This window comes from Lygodium microphyllum, chromosome 12 (assembly GCF_053477565.2).
Source record: "Lygodium microphyllum isolate KBCC chromosome 12, Lygodium_microphyllum_v1.1.10, whole genome shotgun sequence".
NCBI lineage: Eukaryota > Viridiplantae > Streptophyta > Polypodiopsida > Schizaeales > Lygodiaceae > Lygodium > Lygodium microphyllum.
The window spans coordinates 126,509,753-126,526,888 of record NC_141146.1 but is presented as its reverse complement, the minus strand read 5'-3'; the positions used below and the strand labels follow the sequence as shown (position 1 = coordinate 126,526,888).

The 17,136-nt window shown below is 46.2% G+C and overlaps 1 protein-coding gene across 4 annotated transcripts in view; it reads left to right on the top strand.

The window, feature by feature from the left end:
• LOC148028236 (DEAD/DEAH box helicase) overlaps nucleotides 1-17,136 on the top strand; it is a 226,443-nt gene that overhangs the window by 151,810 nt on the left and 57,497 nt on the right. For all 4 annotated transcript variants that reach the window (XM_087690017.1, XM_087690016.1, XM_087690018.1 and 1 more), the window contains exons 9-10: nucleotides 2,644-2,805; nucleotides 3,231-3,317. In XM_087690017.1, the coding sequence (XP_087546143.1) occupies nucleotides 2,644-2,805; nucleotides 3,231-3,317 (249 nt within the window). The remainder of the gene's footprint in view (nucleotides 1-2,643; nucleotides 2,806-3,230; nucleotides 3,318-17,136) is intronic.

Here is a 17,136-nt window from a genome sequence, read left to right as displayed (position 1 = left end):
TGGAGTATTGCTCGCCTTTCCCTAGCAGATCCTTGGTGGTAAACCATGTCCTCCTAGCGACGGCTTGATACATCACCTCGTGTTGGTGCTTTTCCTCATCATGTGTAGTTCAGCTTCCCTCCCTACTGCAAAAGTTCGTCTGGGCTGGGTCACATGGTTCTAGGGACTCCTGAACCAAGGTGGCGTAGGCGACCATCATCTGGCATCGGTCAAAGGGAGGGCTTGGGATTATAGACCTAGAGTATCAGAGTCTGGCCCTCTTGGGCAAGCTAGTAGTTCGCGGTCTCACACCAAGAGGGCAAACCTGGAAGGTCCTCTTGCATGAGGCTCTCCCAAAAAGTAGACCGAGGCTTGGCGATGATTGAAGGCTGTCCTTGAGATGGATCATTAGGATGGCCTAGATCATGCCCCCTAGATCCCCCTTCCTACACAACCTGCTCCGTGTGTGGCAGGGCCTCTGTAAGGCCCTAATTTAGAGCCCCCTAGGCTGCCAGGAGATAGACCACCAACCGGTGCTCTGGAACCCCCAGGTCAGAGATCGGGATGGGTTACAAATTGGCGAGCGCCCCCACATCCAATGGGCTGGTTGGGAGGCTGGCCTGGGCTTGTACCATCAAGACATGGTGGGAGGTGTACAAGATAGTGAAAGAGGAGGGCTTGCAGCGGGCATCAGGTGGCCAAGGAGGAGTTGAGTTGAGGAGAAGGGAGATTGATGCAGCAATACCTCATGAGTGGCTTGCCCCCTCATACGAGAGCCGGTAGAGCCCAGGGAGGTATGGGCCGCGAGGTTTTCACCAACAAGTATCCTCATACAGGTGGCAAGTAGAGTGGGCAGCGCCCCACATGGAACTTTCTTCACCTTGAAAGAAAGGGGGGGAGGGGTGTCTGGCCCTTGATAGAGAGCAACAAGATGAGGGGATAGTTGTCCTTTCATGGAGGAGGATTCGGGTGGTTGACCTTCAAGGGAAGACATGGCGGTTGGATCCTTATGTCTTCTGGGAGGAGCTCAAGGAGTGGCACCTCTGGATTTGGGAGGACAGGCCACTTGATGAGCTGGAGTGGGATCTGAGAGAGTGACTATGGCCAGCCTCTGCGGTTCGAAGAAACCATGGAGGTTCATGGAGTACACAGCTAGGATTGGCAGACATGTATTGATGCAGGATGACATGGATTGGGCACCATCGCGTAGCAGGTACTGGGCGGAGCACAGAATCATGGATGCTTTCCGACGAACCTTTTGGCACCACCTATGGGATAGCTAGAGCTCGAGGAGGGTATCATATTTCTTATGGCTGGTGGCACATGGAGGCTTGGCGGTGGGGAGTCAGTTAGCCCAGATGCAGAAGGATGGAGATTGTAAATGCTGCACACATCAGCTTTTGGAAACTCCAAAGCACTCCCTTTGGTCGTGTAAGGCGGCGCAGGTCATGTGGAGAGGAGCATGCCGCATCCTCTGTCATATAGCACCCAGCCTTGGATGTATCTCTTGGGGAGCTTTCTGTTGGCAAGTAGTCAGTCAGGGCCGTCACCTTTTGTACGAGGCTAGGATGCAGGACACGTTATTCATTATTGATGCTGGGTCGTGCGCAGTGGTCGGTTTGGAGGCTCTACGCATCCACCAAGTACCAGAGGCCACAACAGACCGCTTTGAGATATGAGAGATCGTAGGGAGTCTTACTGGATGGCATATCTGGAAGGCACAATGTCAGGAGGTTTTTGGTAGGGAGAGACTTTCAGTACAGGCGGCTTTAGCAGAGCTCTGGACCTCCATCATCCACTCCCTCCACGGCCAATGGGACCAGGTGCAAGGCGAGAACTTGAAGTTGTCCGGAGCTCCGTTTTCATTTCATGTGCACTTGGGGCAGCCAGGACCTGTTTTTCATAATGCAAGCAGGCAGCCCCAAATGGCGATACACCCCCACTCCATGGCTTCTTGCCCCCATCCCCCTGGACCGCCCTAAGAGGCTTGTATACTTGATATATCTGTGACTCTGCATCAGGTCCAGCTAGTCTGTTGAGCATGAGCACTTCTTTGTACTCAGGTTTTTTCTGAAGTAATATAATTACCCACACTTTATTTGCAATAAAAAAAAGATCCATAAGATTTGCAGACTAACCAATAAGGTCTTTAGCATATTAAAAATCCCATTTACTGAGTCTAGATTCCATAAACATTATATTAATGATCATTGTAGGGGCTGTGGCAGGCTCTGGGCATATTATGTATTTGTGATATTGAACTGTCAATATCAGCCTTTTCAAGTCAATCTCTGATGATAGCAAAAGTTTCCATTTGAATATAGTTTTTGTGTGGGACATGTTGCATTGTCCACCCTTTCTGTCCTTGGCATGGGTGTCTTGAGTGGTATGGTTTCCCAGTGCAGCTATTAGAGGGAGCCCCTACCATCCGTTTGACTTGAGATTTCTTTGAAGAAGGCCTTGGTTGTCTGAAAAGATGCTATCTAAAATAGATAAGCTAGCAGTGTCCAACCTGCCTTTTCAAATGAAAGAACAATCGTATTAATTTGTCAAAACCTGTAACTCATGTGCAACACTGACTCTAGTTTGTAGTGAATGCGTTGCAAGATGATTGGAGCTGTTAATCTGAGGCTTAAAATGACATGTGGTATTTTTATGTTGCAGCAAAGTGCAGCCTTATTGGAAGAAACAATGGATTGTTTTGCTCAAGGTGAGTTGGAAATTCTTTTGTGCACAAATATTATTGAAAGCGGCCTGGATATAAGAAGAGTGAACACAATCATAGTGGAAGACGTCCAATATTTTGGGCTGGCACAAGTTTACCAGGTTCATTGCGATCTCAGTTTGACATTTTTATTTTTGTGCTTGCTTGACATATTATAATGTATACATGAAAATTAGATTCATATGCTTATTTCTGAATTATTCATCACGACATTAGGGAGTATTTACTTCATATTGTAAGAGTAATCGAAGAATTTTTTATGTGAACGAGATGCTCCTTGCTTGTATGATGAATAACTTAACAAGTGGATGTGAGCAGGATGTTGCTTTATAGTTTAGGTCACTCAAATTTGGCATGGTTTCTCTGTTGGAAAGTTATAAAAGATGGGTTGAGAACTCAATTCTTTGTGGACAGAATATGATGCATTATCAGCTTTTTGACACAGTTGTCTTAAGTGTATTAGTAGCAAGTGACAGTTTTTTATACATTTTTTAAGGTCATAAAAAAATCTCTGTATTACTTGCAGCTACGTGGAAGGGTAGGGAGAGCAGATAAGGAAGCACATGCTTACTTGTTCTATCCTGAAAAGGATCTTCTCACTGATGAGGCTCTGGTACCTTTTCTTGCATTTTGGTTGCTCTGCAAAGTAGAGATTTTTATGTTTCCTGCTGTTAAATAAACTAGTCTGTTCACTTATTTTCTTTTCCTTCTTGTCAAGAAACATTTGTTGTTCTTTTGCGATGAAGTCTTAAAGAAATAGCAGAAAGGTAAGGATCTGATTACCAATATGTCTCTTTGCATGTAAATTTACAGTGCTGAAGAGAGTGGGGCAAATGATCTTTTGGTTTTGGCAAGTTGACTCATCTGAGATGCTTGCCTTTTCTTTGTTGGTGCTGCCTAATTGTCTCTTGTATCCCCACTCTATCTCAGTTAGAAGAATGTGGAGCATTGTAAAAATGGCTGGTTCATGCTCTTTCTTTTTTCCAAGAAGAAAGAAATCACCCAAGGAAAAATGCAAGATAAGGCATGTTTAGGACTTCAATGATACATCAAAAGATACAAGAGAAAGTCTAATCCAATGGCTGAGCAAGGGCTAAGAGATGCCTATCTATGCCAATGCTATGTTGTACCTTGCAATGCTCTAATGTTTCTCTTCTAGATCCTCCTCCCATCTTGATGGTATATCCAAAAATAAAGAAAGAGACATTAGAAGGTGTGTTGATAAAATGGTACCTCCATACTGATAAGTTTGCAATGTATACGTCACTAAGAAGGAAAATTTCATTGGTTGCAATGTCAAACCTGTGTTTAGTTTTGAGTGAAACTTGAAAAAAATACTATTTTCACCTGAATCATAGACATTTGCGATACTTGGTATCTTAACAAGGCATAGGAAAAGCAAGTTGGGTCAAGAGATTCTAGCTGTTGAGAAAAGACAGCTAGTTTGATGCAAGTGACTGGAGCGGCCTTGCTTCCCTTTGTCATGTGCATGCTGTTCAGAAAGACCACTTTTTCAATTGCTGGTTATTGGCTGGATATCAGCCAATTTACAGGTCCATTGGGAGTGTTTGGGTGGTAATGATCATGCTCTGCATCAATTTGGGGTGTGCTGTGTTGGAAATTGGAGAGGTGAGACACGAAATGTGTGAGGTGCAGAGGGAAAGAAAAACCAAAGAAAGCATTCCTTCATAAAATGAAAGAGAAGATATTTAATACAAGTTACATTGTCCTGTTTATATAGGCTAAGAGACCCACCTACTACCTTGACCTTTATTAAATGCACCTAAATCATGTTCACATGGTGTGACATACTTTTTTTTTTTGGTAAAACAATATTGTGCACAAAGTGGCTAACACTATTAAATAGTGCAGTCAACAAGGATCAAAAACACATAAAATGATTGAGGATTGAGCTGGAGCCTGAGATTCTCTTATCCGTCAGTAGCTAGACTCTCAGGGAGAGATTGGTGAAAAGATATCATGCCCATAGCACTAAACCACACACACGGGCCACATGCCCATGAATGCCCGATGCTGAATCAAAAATAAAGGCATTTTGAGTACGCCATATATGCCACAAAGTTGTCCATCTCAGGAAATGGAAAAGGCAGGAGTAATCTGAATGCAAAGAAGACATAGAGGACATATTTCCCATGATCCACAAATGAGCTGGTATGTGGTGCTGAGTCGCCGAGGACCACACTCGGGAAATGAAATTCCAGATCTGTCTAGCAATAGGGCAAGAGACAAAGAGGTGAAGCAATGTCTTATCACATGTAGTGCAAAAAACACAATGTCCTGCAGAGATCTTTTGGGCACGAAGCACTAGAGTAAATCCACCCTTATAGTGTCATTATCTAAACATGTCTACTTCAATGTAGTTGCACCTAAGGATAATACATGGAAGTTATGGGAAAAGATATGTAATCTTTATAACAAGCAAAATCTTGCATCATAGATGTATTGGTTGAAACAACTTATGGACCTTCACATGAAGGGATTAGTGTGTCCATGAATTTGAATAAATTTCAATCAATTTTTAGCCAGTTGACTTCTCATGGCATTGAGCTTAAGGATAATATACTAGATAAATCTTTCCTATCTCTTCTTTTTGCTATCCCAAAGATGCCATAATTTATTAACTTTCCCAGTAACCCATATCTTGGCTTCCACTATCTGATGATATATCTAATTAGCTGACCTTTTTTTAAAATCATCAAGAAGTGCAAATATCTGGTCGTGCCATAGATGCAGTGGCTGTAACCGAGGCAAAGGAGATAACCTCCGAAGACTGTCCTGTTTGGACGACCAAATGTCACTATATCCGGGAGGCACCCTAAAATACTGACGAATACGCCTGAAGGAATAAAGACGGGGCTGCCCAAGAATAACACCATGGAGGACTGTCTTCAGCCCCAGCCGAGCCATCTGATTAAGCTTGTCTCGCTGCAAATCTTTATGTGGCCAATCCAACAAACTTGAAGAAGCCAGTACTTCTCCTTGCAACAATTTTCCTCTTTACCAATATCAGGAGGGCACGAAATTGCAAAATGTAGCATCTACTGCGAGGATGCAATCAAATGAGAAAGGATAAAAGACTGGGAGACCTTAATAGGCCTCGTGGAACTAAGTACATACCACCAGGAAGTATGAATAACCGTGCTACGATGAGAGATGCATATCTTCTCTATGAAGAATTTAGCAATATCTGACTAAGGATAACTTTGAATACATAGACTCTGCAAAAGGGATTGCCTCAAAGCGGCCATATGCAAATTAACATCCAACAAAGCTGCACCCCCAATCCTTTTCGGAGTAGTCACATGCTGCCATGAAGTCCATACCTGACCCAAACGATTGCCTTTCTTTTTCCATAGCATGAATCTGATAGGCTGAACCAATTCCAAAAGAGACTTCTTTGTCCAAGGAAGCAATGGCAGAAAGAACAAAATCATACTGATCATAATGCATTGAGCAACTTTCATTCTGACATGTAGAGGCCAACTCTTACATGAATCCAGGAGGCCATCCAATCCAGCAATGCACGGGGAGCTACCTCCACACCAATAGGATATCCCAAGTGTCTAGTTATATTGCCCCTTGGGATCACAATTCCATTCCAGCCCAGGGCATGCAGATCATTCTCTGTACAAGAGAGAAGGATCATTCTCCGTACAAGAGACCCGATGCCAAAGCAAAAAGATTCCACGCTACCATTGCTCGATTAACATTAGTGTGATCAGGCTTGAGGAACATAAAAGAATCATCTGCCAAAGATTGACCCACAAGCTAGTTTCGCAAGGTAGAGATAAGCCAACTATCTCACCTTGAGTTACCAACTTATCCAATAATGAGAGCATCGGGTGAGTAACTAAAGCAAACAATAAAGGGCTAAGAGAACAGCCTTGTCAAAGAGACCGAGATAAGGAGATTTCCTCTATAATCCCTCCATTAAGAGCAATACGAGCCACAACACCCTCACTAATGGTATCAACCAAAGAAATCATACGGGGACCGAAACCCATTGTAGACATTAATTACGGCAAAAATGACCAGCTAATATGATCAAATGCCTTCTCAATATCCAATTGAAGCATAACAACTTGCTGGCCAGAAGCTTTGGTATAGTCAATTTCCAGTTGAACATACAAAATGTTGTGCATTATATTCCGACCTTTAATGAAACTGTATTGATGTGGATGTATGAGGTGTGGAAATACTTTCTGCAATCTATTGGCAATAATTTTGGAAAATATTTTATATAACAACCCCGTAACAAAAATGGGTCTCCATTGTTTCAAAGAGGTTGGAGAAGGAACCTTGGGCAACTACCTAATAACATTAATCTTCCAATGTGAAGGCATCATATTAGAATTCCACATTATAATTCCACACTTGCTAACATAGTCGAGTTAATGGATCCTTAAAGCATTTCCACATGGGTTTAAAGCAGCTCATTAGGCAGCCCATCCCAACCAAGACTTTTCCTACGAGGCAAGTGGGACAGCACTTCTTTTTTTGCAAGTAAAATGTGGTTGATTATATTACTCAAAAAAACTAATTACAACGGAGTGCTGATGCTCAACAGACTAGTTGGAGCTGATGAAAGTCACAAATACATCATGTATACAAGCCTCTCAAGGTGGTTTGGGGGGGATGGGGGCAAGAAGCCATGGAGGAGGGGTGTATCGCCATCTGGGGTGGCTTGCCTACATCATGAAAAACAGGTCCTGGCTGCCCCAGGTACGCATGAAATGACATCAGAGCTCCTAACGAGCCCGGGACTCACCTTGCACCTGATCCCATCGGTTGTTGAGGGAGTGGATGATGGAGGTCCAGAGCTCGGCTAAGGTCGCATGTACTGAAAGTCTCTCTCCGCCGAAAGCCTCCTAACACCGCGCCTTTCAGATATGCCAACCAACAAGACTCCCTATGATCTCCCATACCTCAAAACGTTTTGCTATGGGCTCCAGTACTTGGCGGATAGGTAGAGCCTACATACCGACCAGTGTGTACGACCCTGCCTCGATAATGAATATTGTGTCCTACATCCCGGCCTCATACAGAAGATAACGGCCTTGGTTGACTGCCTGCCAGCAGAAAGCACCCCTTGAGATACATCCAAGGCTAGGTGCAATACGGCGAAGGATGCAACATGCTCCTCTCTACATGAGTTGCGCCGCCTCACACGACCAAAGGTAGTGCTTTGGGGTTTCTAGAGACTACTGTGTGCAATGCTTACAACCTCCCTCCTACATCTGGGCAAGCCAACTTCCCACTGCCAAGCCTCCATGTGCCACCAGCCATAAGAAATACAATACCCTCCTCGGCCTCTAGCTATCCCATAGGTAGCGCTAGAAGGTCCGTCGGAAAGTATCCTTGATGCTGTGCTCCGCCCAGTGCCTGCTACGTGATGACGCCCAATCCATATCCTCTTGTATCAGTACGTGTTTGCTAATCTTGGTAGTATACTCTAGGAACCTCAATTGCTTCTTGGCGACCGCAATGGTCGGCCATAGCCACTCTCCCGGATCCCACTCCAGCTCATCACAAGTGGCCTATCCTCCCAAATCCAGAGGCGCCACTCCCTGAGCTCCTGTCAGAAGACAAAAGGTTCCACCCGGCATGTCTTCCCCTGAAGGCCAATCACGCGGATCCTCCTCCATGAAAGGACAACTATCCCCTCATCCTACTGCCCCTCCTCGTATATGGTGAAGAGGGTTCCAAGTGGAGCGCCCCCACTCTATTTGCCACTTGACAGGGGATGCCTGCTGGTGAAAACCTAGCGGCCCATACCTCCCCGTGCTCTATCGGGTCTCATATCAGGGGAGCAAGCCACTCTTGAGGTATTGTTGCGTCTATCTCCCTTCTCCTCAACTCCACTCCTTTCTGGTGGCCAAATACTCACTGGAGCACCTCCTTGTCCACCATCCTGTACACCTCGTGCCATGTCCTAATGGTACGAGCCAGGCCGGCCTCCCAACCAACCCACTAGATGTGGGGGTGCTCGCCAATCTATACCCGTTTCGGATCTCTGACATGGGGGTCCCAGATCACTGGTTGACAGTCTCTCTCCTCCTGGTAGCTTGGGGGGACTCTGGATTAGGGCCTTACAGAGGCCCTGCCACACGCAGAGCAAGCTGCGTAGGAAAAGTGATCTGGGTTGACATGAAGATCCATCTCAGGGACGGCCTCCACTCACCGCTAAGCCTCGGTCTACAAACTTGAAGACCCTCCTGTAATAGGATCTTCCAAGTCTACCCTCCTGGTGTGAGGCCGTGGGCAACTAGCTGTCCAAGAGGGCCATACTCTGATACTGTGGTTCTATGATCCCAAGCCCTCCCTCTGACCAATGCCGTATGATGGTTGCCCGTGCCACCTTGGCCCTGGAATCCATGGAGCCGTTTGACCTAGACCAAAGGAAGTTTCACACAAGGCGGCGAAGCTACACTACACAGAATGAGGAGAAGCACCAACATGAGGTAATGTACCAAGCCGTGGCTAGGAGGACTTGGTTAACCACCAAGGCTTGGCCTGCTAGTGAGAGGCGAGTCATGCTCTAATAGGTTAGCTTCCTCCGAATAGAATTGAGGACTGGAAGAAACTGCTGGTGGATGGGAGCAATGTCAAGTTCCACCTGGAAACCTAGGCAACGGACGGTCTTCCCTCTACTCAGCCATCTAAATCCTAGGTGGACGCCCCACTTCGTGCTGAAGTTCAGGTCTATGAGGAAACCGACCGACTTTCGCCAGTTGATTTTAGCTCCCGCTGCCAAGTAGAACACCTTAAGAGCCAGCCTCACTCTCTCCAGCATCAACTCATCGTCCTCTATGTAGAGTGTTGTATCATCTGCATACTCTGAGTCTAATGACTCAGTTTCCTCTCTCACGGGAAGTTGGAGGCTACATAATCGGCTCACACGTGACCTAGGAAGTGAGACCCTCGGATGGTACGGCCTGTGATGCCCCTATGGGAGGTGGATGTTTAGGCTTGTGGACCTATCGGGTAGGGCGAGGAGGGCCAGGTCGTGTGGTGCTCTGCCAAGGGGCGACACCCTCCATCCAGCTCCTTGCCGTGGCTGTGGAGTTGCCTATGGCCCCCGTGTCGTCTCGCTCTCTGTCGTCTCTGTACTCATGTGAAACCCTCCGCATCCACGTGTGGGCTTGTCAGCGAAGCCGCCCTAGCTTTGAAGCACGTGCATTCTGTTGCTTGGTGCCCAAAGTCATGGCATAGCAGGCAGTGCACTGGCTGCCCAATCACGATGACTTGCTGCCTGAAGGAGTGTCTTGCCTGCCTCAATCTCTAAGAAATGTGGAAAATTCTTGGTCTCTTTCACTGCCATCCGTACCTTTGGGACTCGTGTGGCTGTCATTGCGTCTGCAAAAGAGATGGGAAAGATAGTGCCGAAGAGCCGTCCAAAGTCTTCCACCAATTGGTGATACTTTACCGCCAGTCCGAGGAAGAGAAGGGTAACCGAGTGTCTGAGGAACTTGTTGTGGAGCGCAAATGCCTCCACTGTCAAGCCACTGTACCAAGGGATGGTGTGGATGACCCCCTTTGTGGAAGGATAGGGTGAAATGGCCACGGGCTTCATCGACCGAGGTGAGTCCAACCATGAAGATTCCTTGACCCATTAGAACAGGGAGGTGCTATGGCGAAGGAGAAACGGGGCGGAATGGCAGGGTGGCAGCATGCAGCGCGTCAGTCAGAGCCACTATCTGTAGTAGTTACAATCATGTATGACAGTGCAATTGTATGGACAGCACTTCTTCCATTTCATCTTCTGAAATATCGGCCTCCATTAAGTTCACCCATTTTGGTTTGACCTAATTACTAACCAGGTCACAAATATGTCTTCGAGGAGAGAGAACAACATCAAAAAGAATCTCTTGCAGACCCAGCAAGGACCTATAAAAGTCGACACTCATCCGAATGATGGAGACAAGATCAGTGGCCATAACACCTTGCCCATCCTTTAAGCGTACAATATTTTCCTAGGCATATTTTTGATGCAGACGAGCAAAAATTTGATGAGTTTGGCAATTATTATCATGTAAAGCTTTGACCAGCAGTTTGTATTTTGCATATTCCTCTTCCTAAAGAGATTGAACCCTACCTTTCAACCATTCAATGCATGTGAGCAAGTCATCATTGGAATCCCGAGAGTGACATAGAGACAAGGAATGGGCCAATAATGATTGAGCATGCTGCAATTCAGCTCGAAAAGAGGAAGCATGCTAAATACCATAGTGTCGGGATAACGCTCGCGCATTATCCCTAGAAAATGCCCATACTTCCATCCTTGTAGATAGTACCCTCGAGCTAAAAGAAGCTATCAATTGTTAAACACCTTCCAAAAACTGGTTGTGCTACAGAAAAGATTGATTAAAACAAAGAGACAAATATGCAAGGAGAGCCTTAAATGCACGAATAGGTCTGAGGCTCATTTCGAAGACGAAAGGATAGTGATCTGGCAAAACATGCTGTCTTTCCATCCACATATCAATGACTGCAGAAAGAAAGGAATCACTCTAGCAAATATGGATCCTATCCAGTCTGGCCCAGGTATTTGGATGCTGAAAATAACGATAAGTATATTTGGCTTGTGATGGATACATCCAGGACTACATGTTCTATTTCAAAGACACCGTTGCAAGAGCATCCCAAGCGTGACACTCAGGACCATCCATAACCGAATGCAGAGAAGTCGCGTGATCCCCAGATACACATGCATTAAAATCACCCATGACAAAGCCTTGACGGTGGGGCATGGCAAGGTAGTGCAAGTCATCCCAAACCTAATGACGTTTCCTTGCAATAGAACAAGCATACACACCTATAGGCCACAAAACCTCTCCCTCATAAATGTTTCCAAGATCACAAATTGGCCGCGAGTATCTTGAGAAACCAACTCTGTTTGCCGGGAGGATTTGACAGCCAACATAACTCTTGATTTATGTGGAGCTTGGCCACTAAAAAAGGCCGCATTATCCTTATATACATAAGAAGATCCAGCCAAAGCTTGTTATTTGTGCTCCACAGCACAAAAAACATCCCAATTTCCAGCTAACACAACTCCCACAACCGACATTGCTTGCTGCCCAAAGAAATACCTTTCACATTCCACAAAGCAATTTTCATGATCAATCACAAATGAGAATAACTACTTAACCATTGCTTTCCCTTTTCCTTTTACATCAATAGCCTTGGCAGCTTGGAATCTCTCCATTTCACTTTAGATAACATCTACAAGATCTACCCTTTGCAGACGTGCAATCGAAGCTCGCGAAGGAAACTGCAGTTGCTGGGAATGGAAGACATCCCGAGGAGGCACAAGCCTTCCTCATGCATTGAAGTGCAAAGCTGAATCAGAAGTCCTTTTGACTTCCACTGTCAGAGCACGCAAAGATTGAGGTTTCATATTAAACCCCTTACCTCTACATTGAAAGGTCTGAGTGATTGGGGGCAGTGGATGATGGGAGCGAGAATCTTGTCTAGCATTACGACGAACCACAATGACCTAAGAATCCTCCCGAGGAGACAAATTCCATCCAACCGCAATCAAAGCACGCTCCCGACCAACGTGCGGAACATCCTTCTTGCCTTCCTCACGGCCATGTTGGGAAAGCTGCTCTGGATCAGCTACCGGTTGCTAAATCATCTGCTGAGGGTGGTGGTCTTGCATTTCCATGTCTTGATCCATAGGACCGTGCACTACCTCCGTATTTTTGTCGCATTTTGAAATAAAATGGCCCAACTGGCCACATCTGAAACAGTGTCCTGCAAAAGTACCCCATTTCAACTCATACACCAAGGTTTGTAACCTTGGAACTTTAAAAGGAATTTTTGTCAGGCAAGGTTTTCTTATATCCCACAGCATACATGCCCTGTTCCTATTGCGAGAAGCCAACCGAGGTTCCACCAAAACCTCACCAAGGGTTCTCAATACCAAAGGGAGAAGTCTCCAAAGATGTGAAGGAAAATCAACCACCTCCGCCCAAATTGGGCATGCCTGCCTCAGCACCTCCTAGAACTTGCGGCCATAGGCCTCCAAGGGACCATATGAACTAGCTGCCCATCCAAAAACAAAGGAATGCGTTGCATAATGAAAGACTGCAGTTCCGAGGAACAAAAAAGAACCTCAAAGAACCTCCTCGGTCCATCCTATATCTCTTCAACATGAGGGGCCTGCATGTGCCCTGAAGCATCCTCATGGCATTGTTCAACATTGACTAGCATGGATTACAGCCAAGCACGAATTCTAGTGATCCCCATCCAGAAAAGCATTAGCTTTACCCTCATTAGCATGGACATAATCCGACATAAGATGATTGGCAATAGCCAGCAAGAACTGAAGAGACCCATCAGTATGTGAACAAGAAGCATTAACCTCTGGCTGAGGCAAATTTGGGGGGCTTAAGACCGGTTCTTCAACTGACATCCTATGACATTTGCCCATTTCATCCCCATCCATCAATGGCCCAGGGTCTTTAGCCGAGAAATCACCATCCGAACCCTCCAAGTCTTGGTCATTCCCTTGCCCTATATGCTGATCAAGGAAGGCCATATCAATATCATAGATATTGATCACAAACATCTTACTGAAGACTAACAGGCTAAGTCCAACCAGATTTGAGCTGGGACAGACTTCTTCAGGCCCTGTGTGGAAACTCTCTGCGCAGGAGCAGTAGCTGTGAAAGGTCTTCTCGCTCTCTCAGTCGTTCACTCAGATGCCACAGGAAGGAAGAAGGACAATCTGCAGGTCGACCAGTAGTATGCTCATGGATGGCAGGAGTAGGTTGTGTTTTACAGGTAGCGCAGGCGTGACCCACTGCAGGACTGAAAAGAGGAAGAAAGACTGCACGTGACCCTCCTCAAGCACTAACACTCCTGATCTGTGACTAACGCAGCCCTGTGGAAACACAGATCACGCAAGACTACAGGAGGATTAGGGTAACCAGCTTAACGACAGGCAAAACACGATGGTGCGCTAGGGTAGAGACGATAAATCCGGATCAAAGAGCAGTGCGAACGGTGCTTAGGTCAGATCATCGCCATCTCTCTCTCTTTTTTCGTAAAAGGTAATTGTATTAATTACGAAAAAAATACAAGATTACTTGATTACAAGATACATGACGACAATCCAAGCCATCATGTGAAGAGGTTCTAAGAACTACAAGTTACAATGTCATGGCAAGGATGCGGATGAAATTGCCATATGCCAGGGACGGAAGTCCTCCGTAGAGAGCAAATCAGAACGATGGAGAAGAGCTAACTGCCAATACAAGAGGCCCTTAAGCCTCACAATATGCCGCTGAACATTATAGGCGGAGTCAAACAGAAAAGCATTCCGAATGGTCCAGGTATGCCAACAGCCCCAGTATCGAAGAAAGTGATACATGAGCTTCATATGTGGCTATGCGGGAGTAGGGTATTTGGGCTGGCCAAAAACCCAATCAAAGGGGCGCAGGGTGATACCAACCACCCCTCGCCAAACAGCCGACAAAAATAACCAGACTTTCTTAGCGACGGGGCAAGAGATAAATCGGTGATGGGCGGATTCCATAGTAGTAGTGCAAAAGAAACAGGTGCCATTGGAGATTCGTCGCTTGGAAAGAGCCGAAGCAAGCGGAAGACCCCCAATCATCACTCTCCAAAGAAAAACTTTATATTTAAAGGGTGTCTTGTTTAACCAGCCCTCCATCACAGTTGCCCTCCACCATGACCGGGATTTACGCAATCCCCATAAAGCATTCACTTTAGTAACCAGCCATTGATGATCTTTAATCAGAAGATGATACACTTGGTTAGCAGAAGCTTTGCTCAAATTCAGCCGGCCTTGTAGGTCCCAATCCTGCCAGGGATGATCCGAATCAAGAGCAGGAAAGGGTTGTCTGCTCTGGAGCACCGTCAAAAGCTGTTCCCATAAAGGCCTATATCCACGAGGGATCCTGAAAAGCCTCCTAGCTGTACGAAATGATATAAGCACATTGCGACTGGCAAGGGTGGCATCCGCAACCGAAGACAAGCCCAAACGTGCCATCCGGTTGAATTGTGGTCTAAGCTCATGTTTACCTTCCCACGAAAGCAAACGCGAGACTGCCAGTAATTCCAATTGAAAAGAGTTAGTAGCCAAGCGATCCTCCATTGGATGCCACTGACCCTTTTGAAGGACGTGTTTCCAGGAACATACCAAATGAGTAAGCAGCGATGAAGAAGAACTGGAGAACCGCGAATCAGCATTAAGAACATGCCACCAAGAACTCGGGATTTGGGTATTGCCATGCAGAAGCCCATGGCCCTCAAGGAAATAACGGGCTATAGCGACCCACGGATGATGATCCGAGCACATGGCGCGGAAAAGAGACCAAGGAAGTGCCTGCATGTGAGTGTGGGCATCTAAAATAGCTCCGCCACCCATGCATTTGGGGGTGCACGCATGCGACCACGAGATCCATGAAATACCTGCATGCAATGAGTCCTTCTTCCATAGCATGAAGCGAATAGACTGAGTAAGAGCATTCAGAGTCATAGTAGTCCAGGGCAATAATGGCAAGAAATATGTGAGCATTGGCAACATAATAATCTGGGCTACTTTGAGGCGAACGTGGAAGGGCCAGGCCTGAGACTTCCAATACATAAACTTAGCCACCATTTTCTGAGAAATCCACTGCAGAAGCTGCTTTGGAGGAACATCAACACCCAAAGGGTATCCAAGATGCCTGAGAATGGAGCCACGAGGAACAACGAGACCCTGCCAGTCCAAGGACTGCAAATCCGACTCCGTGCAGCTTAGAATGGCTGATTTGAGCGCATTGATACGAAGGCCTGACGCCTGACCAAAGAGACCCCAAATATCCAATGCTTTTCGAAGGTTATCCTTGTCCGCACTCAAAATCATAAAGGTATCATCCGCCAGGGATTGGCTAATGAAGTGTTGTCCTGTAGGAAGCGACAGTTCGGCCAACTGAGAAGAGGCGGCCATATGTGATAACATGGAAAGAACTGGATGTGTCGCAAGGGCAAAGAATAAAGGGCTCAAAGGGCACCCCTGTCTGATAGAACAGGCAAGGACAAATGGCTCAGTAACACCTCCGTTCAGCATGACTCGTGAAGGCGCCGCAGCACTAATGGTGTAGAATAGACGAGACATCCGAGCACCAAAGCCCATAGCAAACATAAGTTCAGCAACGAAAGACCAGTCCAGATAGTCAAAAGCCTTTTCCAGGTCCAGTTGAATCAGTACGACCTCCTGATTAGAATGCCTGGCATAATCAATGGCCAATTGGGCATTCAAAACATTGTGTAGAATATTTCGGCCCTTAATGAAACTATACTGGAGTGGGTGCACAAGGGCAGGGAGATGCTTATGAAGCCGATTTGCCATTACTTTGGAAAAGATTTTGTACATTAAACCCATCAAAGAAATCAGGCGCCACTGTGCCAACTTAGATGGCGAAGGAACTTTTGGAAGCAGTTTAATAAGTCCTTGTTTCCATGAGGGAGGCATGATCCCCGTTTCCCACACCTGCTGAAACAAAGCCTGCAATGGTTTTGCCAATTGGGTAGCGAAAGCTTCAAAGAACTCATTGGTAAGACCATCCCAACCCGGACTTTTATCTTTGGGCAAGTGTAACAAGACGTCCATAACCTCTACCTCACCAATATCGGACTCCATAGTAGCTTGCATGTCCTGCGGAAGCTGATTGCGGACCAGGTCATAAAAAACCGAACGGGCCTGAGTAATTTGGGCTGAAGGTGGAGAAACGGAACCGAGAAGGTCACGGAAATAATTCCTGCACATATGCACAATAGTCTGTGGATCCAGGATAAGGTGGCCTTCTGCATCCTCGAGTCTGGTCATATTCTCTCGAGCAGGAGAGGCATGAAGAGCGCGAAAGAACTTATGGGTCTGACATGCACTATCTTGCAACGTCTCTGTCAGATGTTGCAATTTGGCCTGCTGATACGATTTTAACTGAAATTCTTTAATAAGATCGGCCACCCGCATGGCCAGTGCAAGCAGAAATGCATCATCCGGCGTGTCCACCAGCAGGGAGCGAACCAAAACCAGCAGGTCCTCCACTGTCTGTCGACGGCGCCAACAAAGAGAGGCATGGTAAATCCCATACTGCCGAGCAACCCGCTGCACATTAGAGAGCAATCTTTCAAATGACGCAGTGCCCTGAGAGGAAAAGTCCAAGAAGAATCAGTCAAGCAATTGCTGCATATAGCCCTGAAAATTTGCATGCTTCAAGTAGGACGAGTTGAAACGCAAAGGAAGTCTCTCCAGAAATTGCTTGAAAGGTGCAATGGGTTGTGCAAGCAACTCGAACTGCAAAGGGAAATGGTCCGACAAGGCATATTGCTGCAGCACTTTTATTTCGAGCATCTCAGGCGGAAAATCATCATTTTGCATGATATATATACGG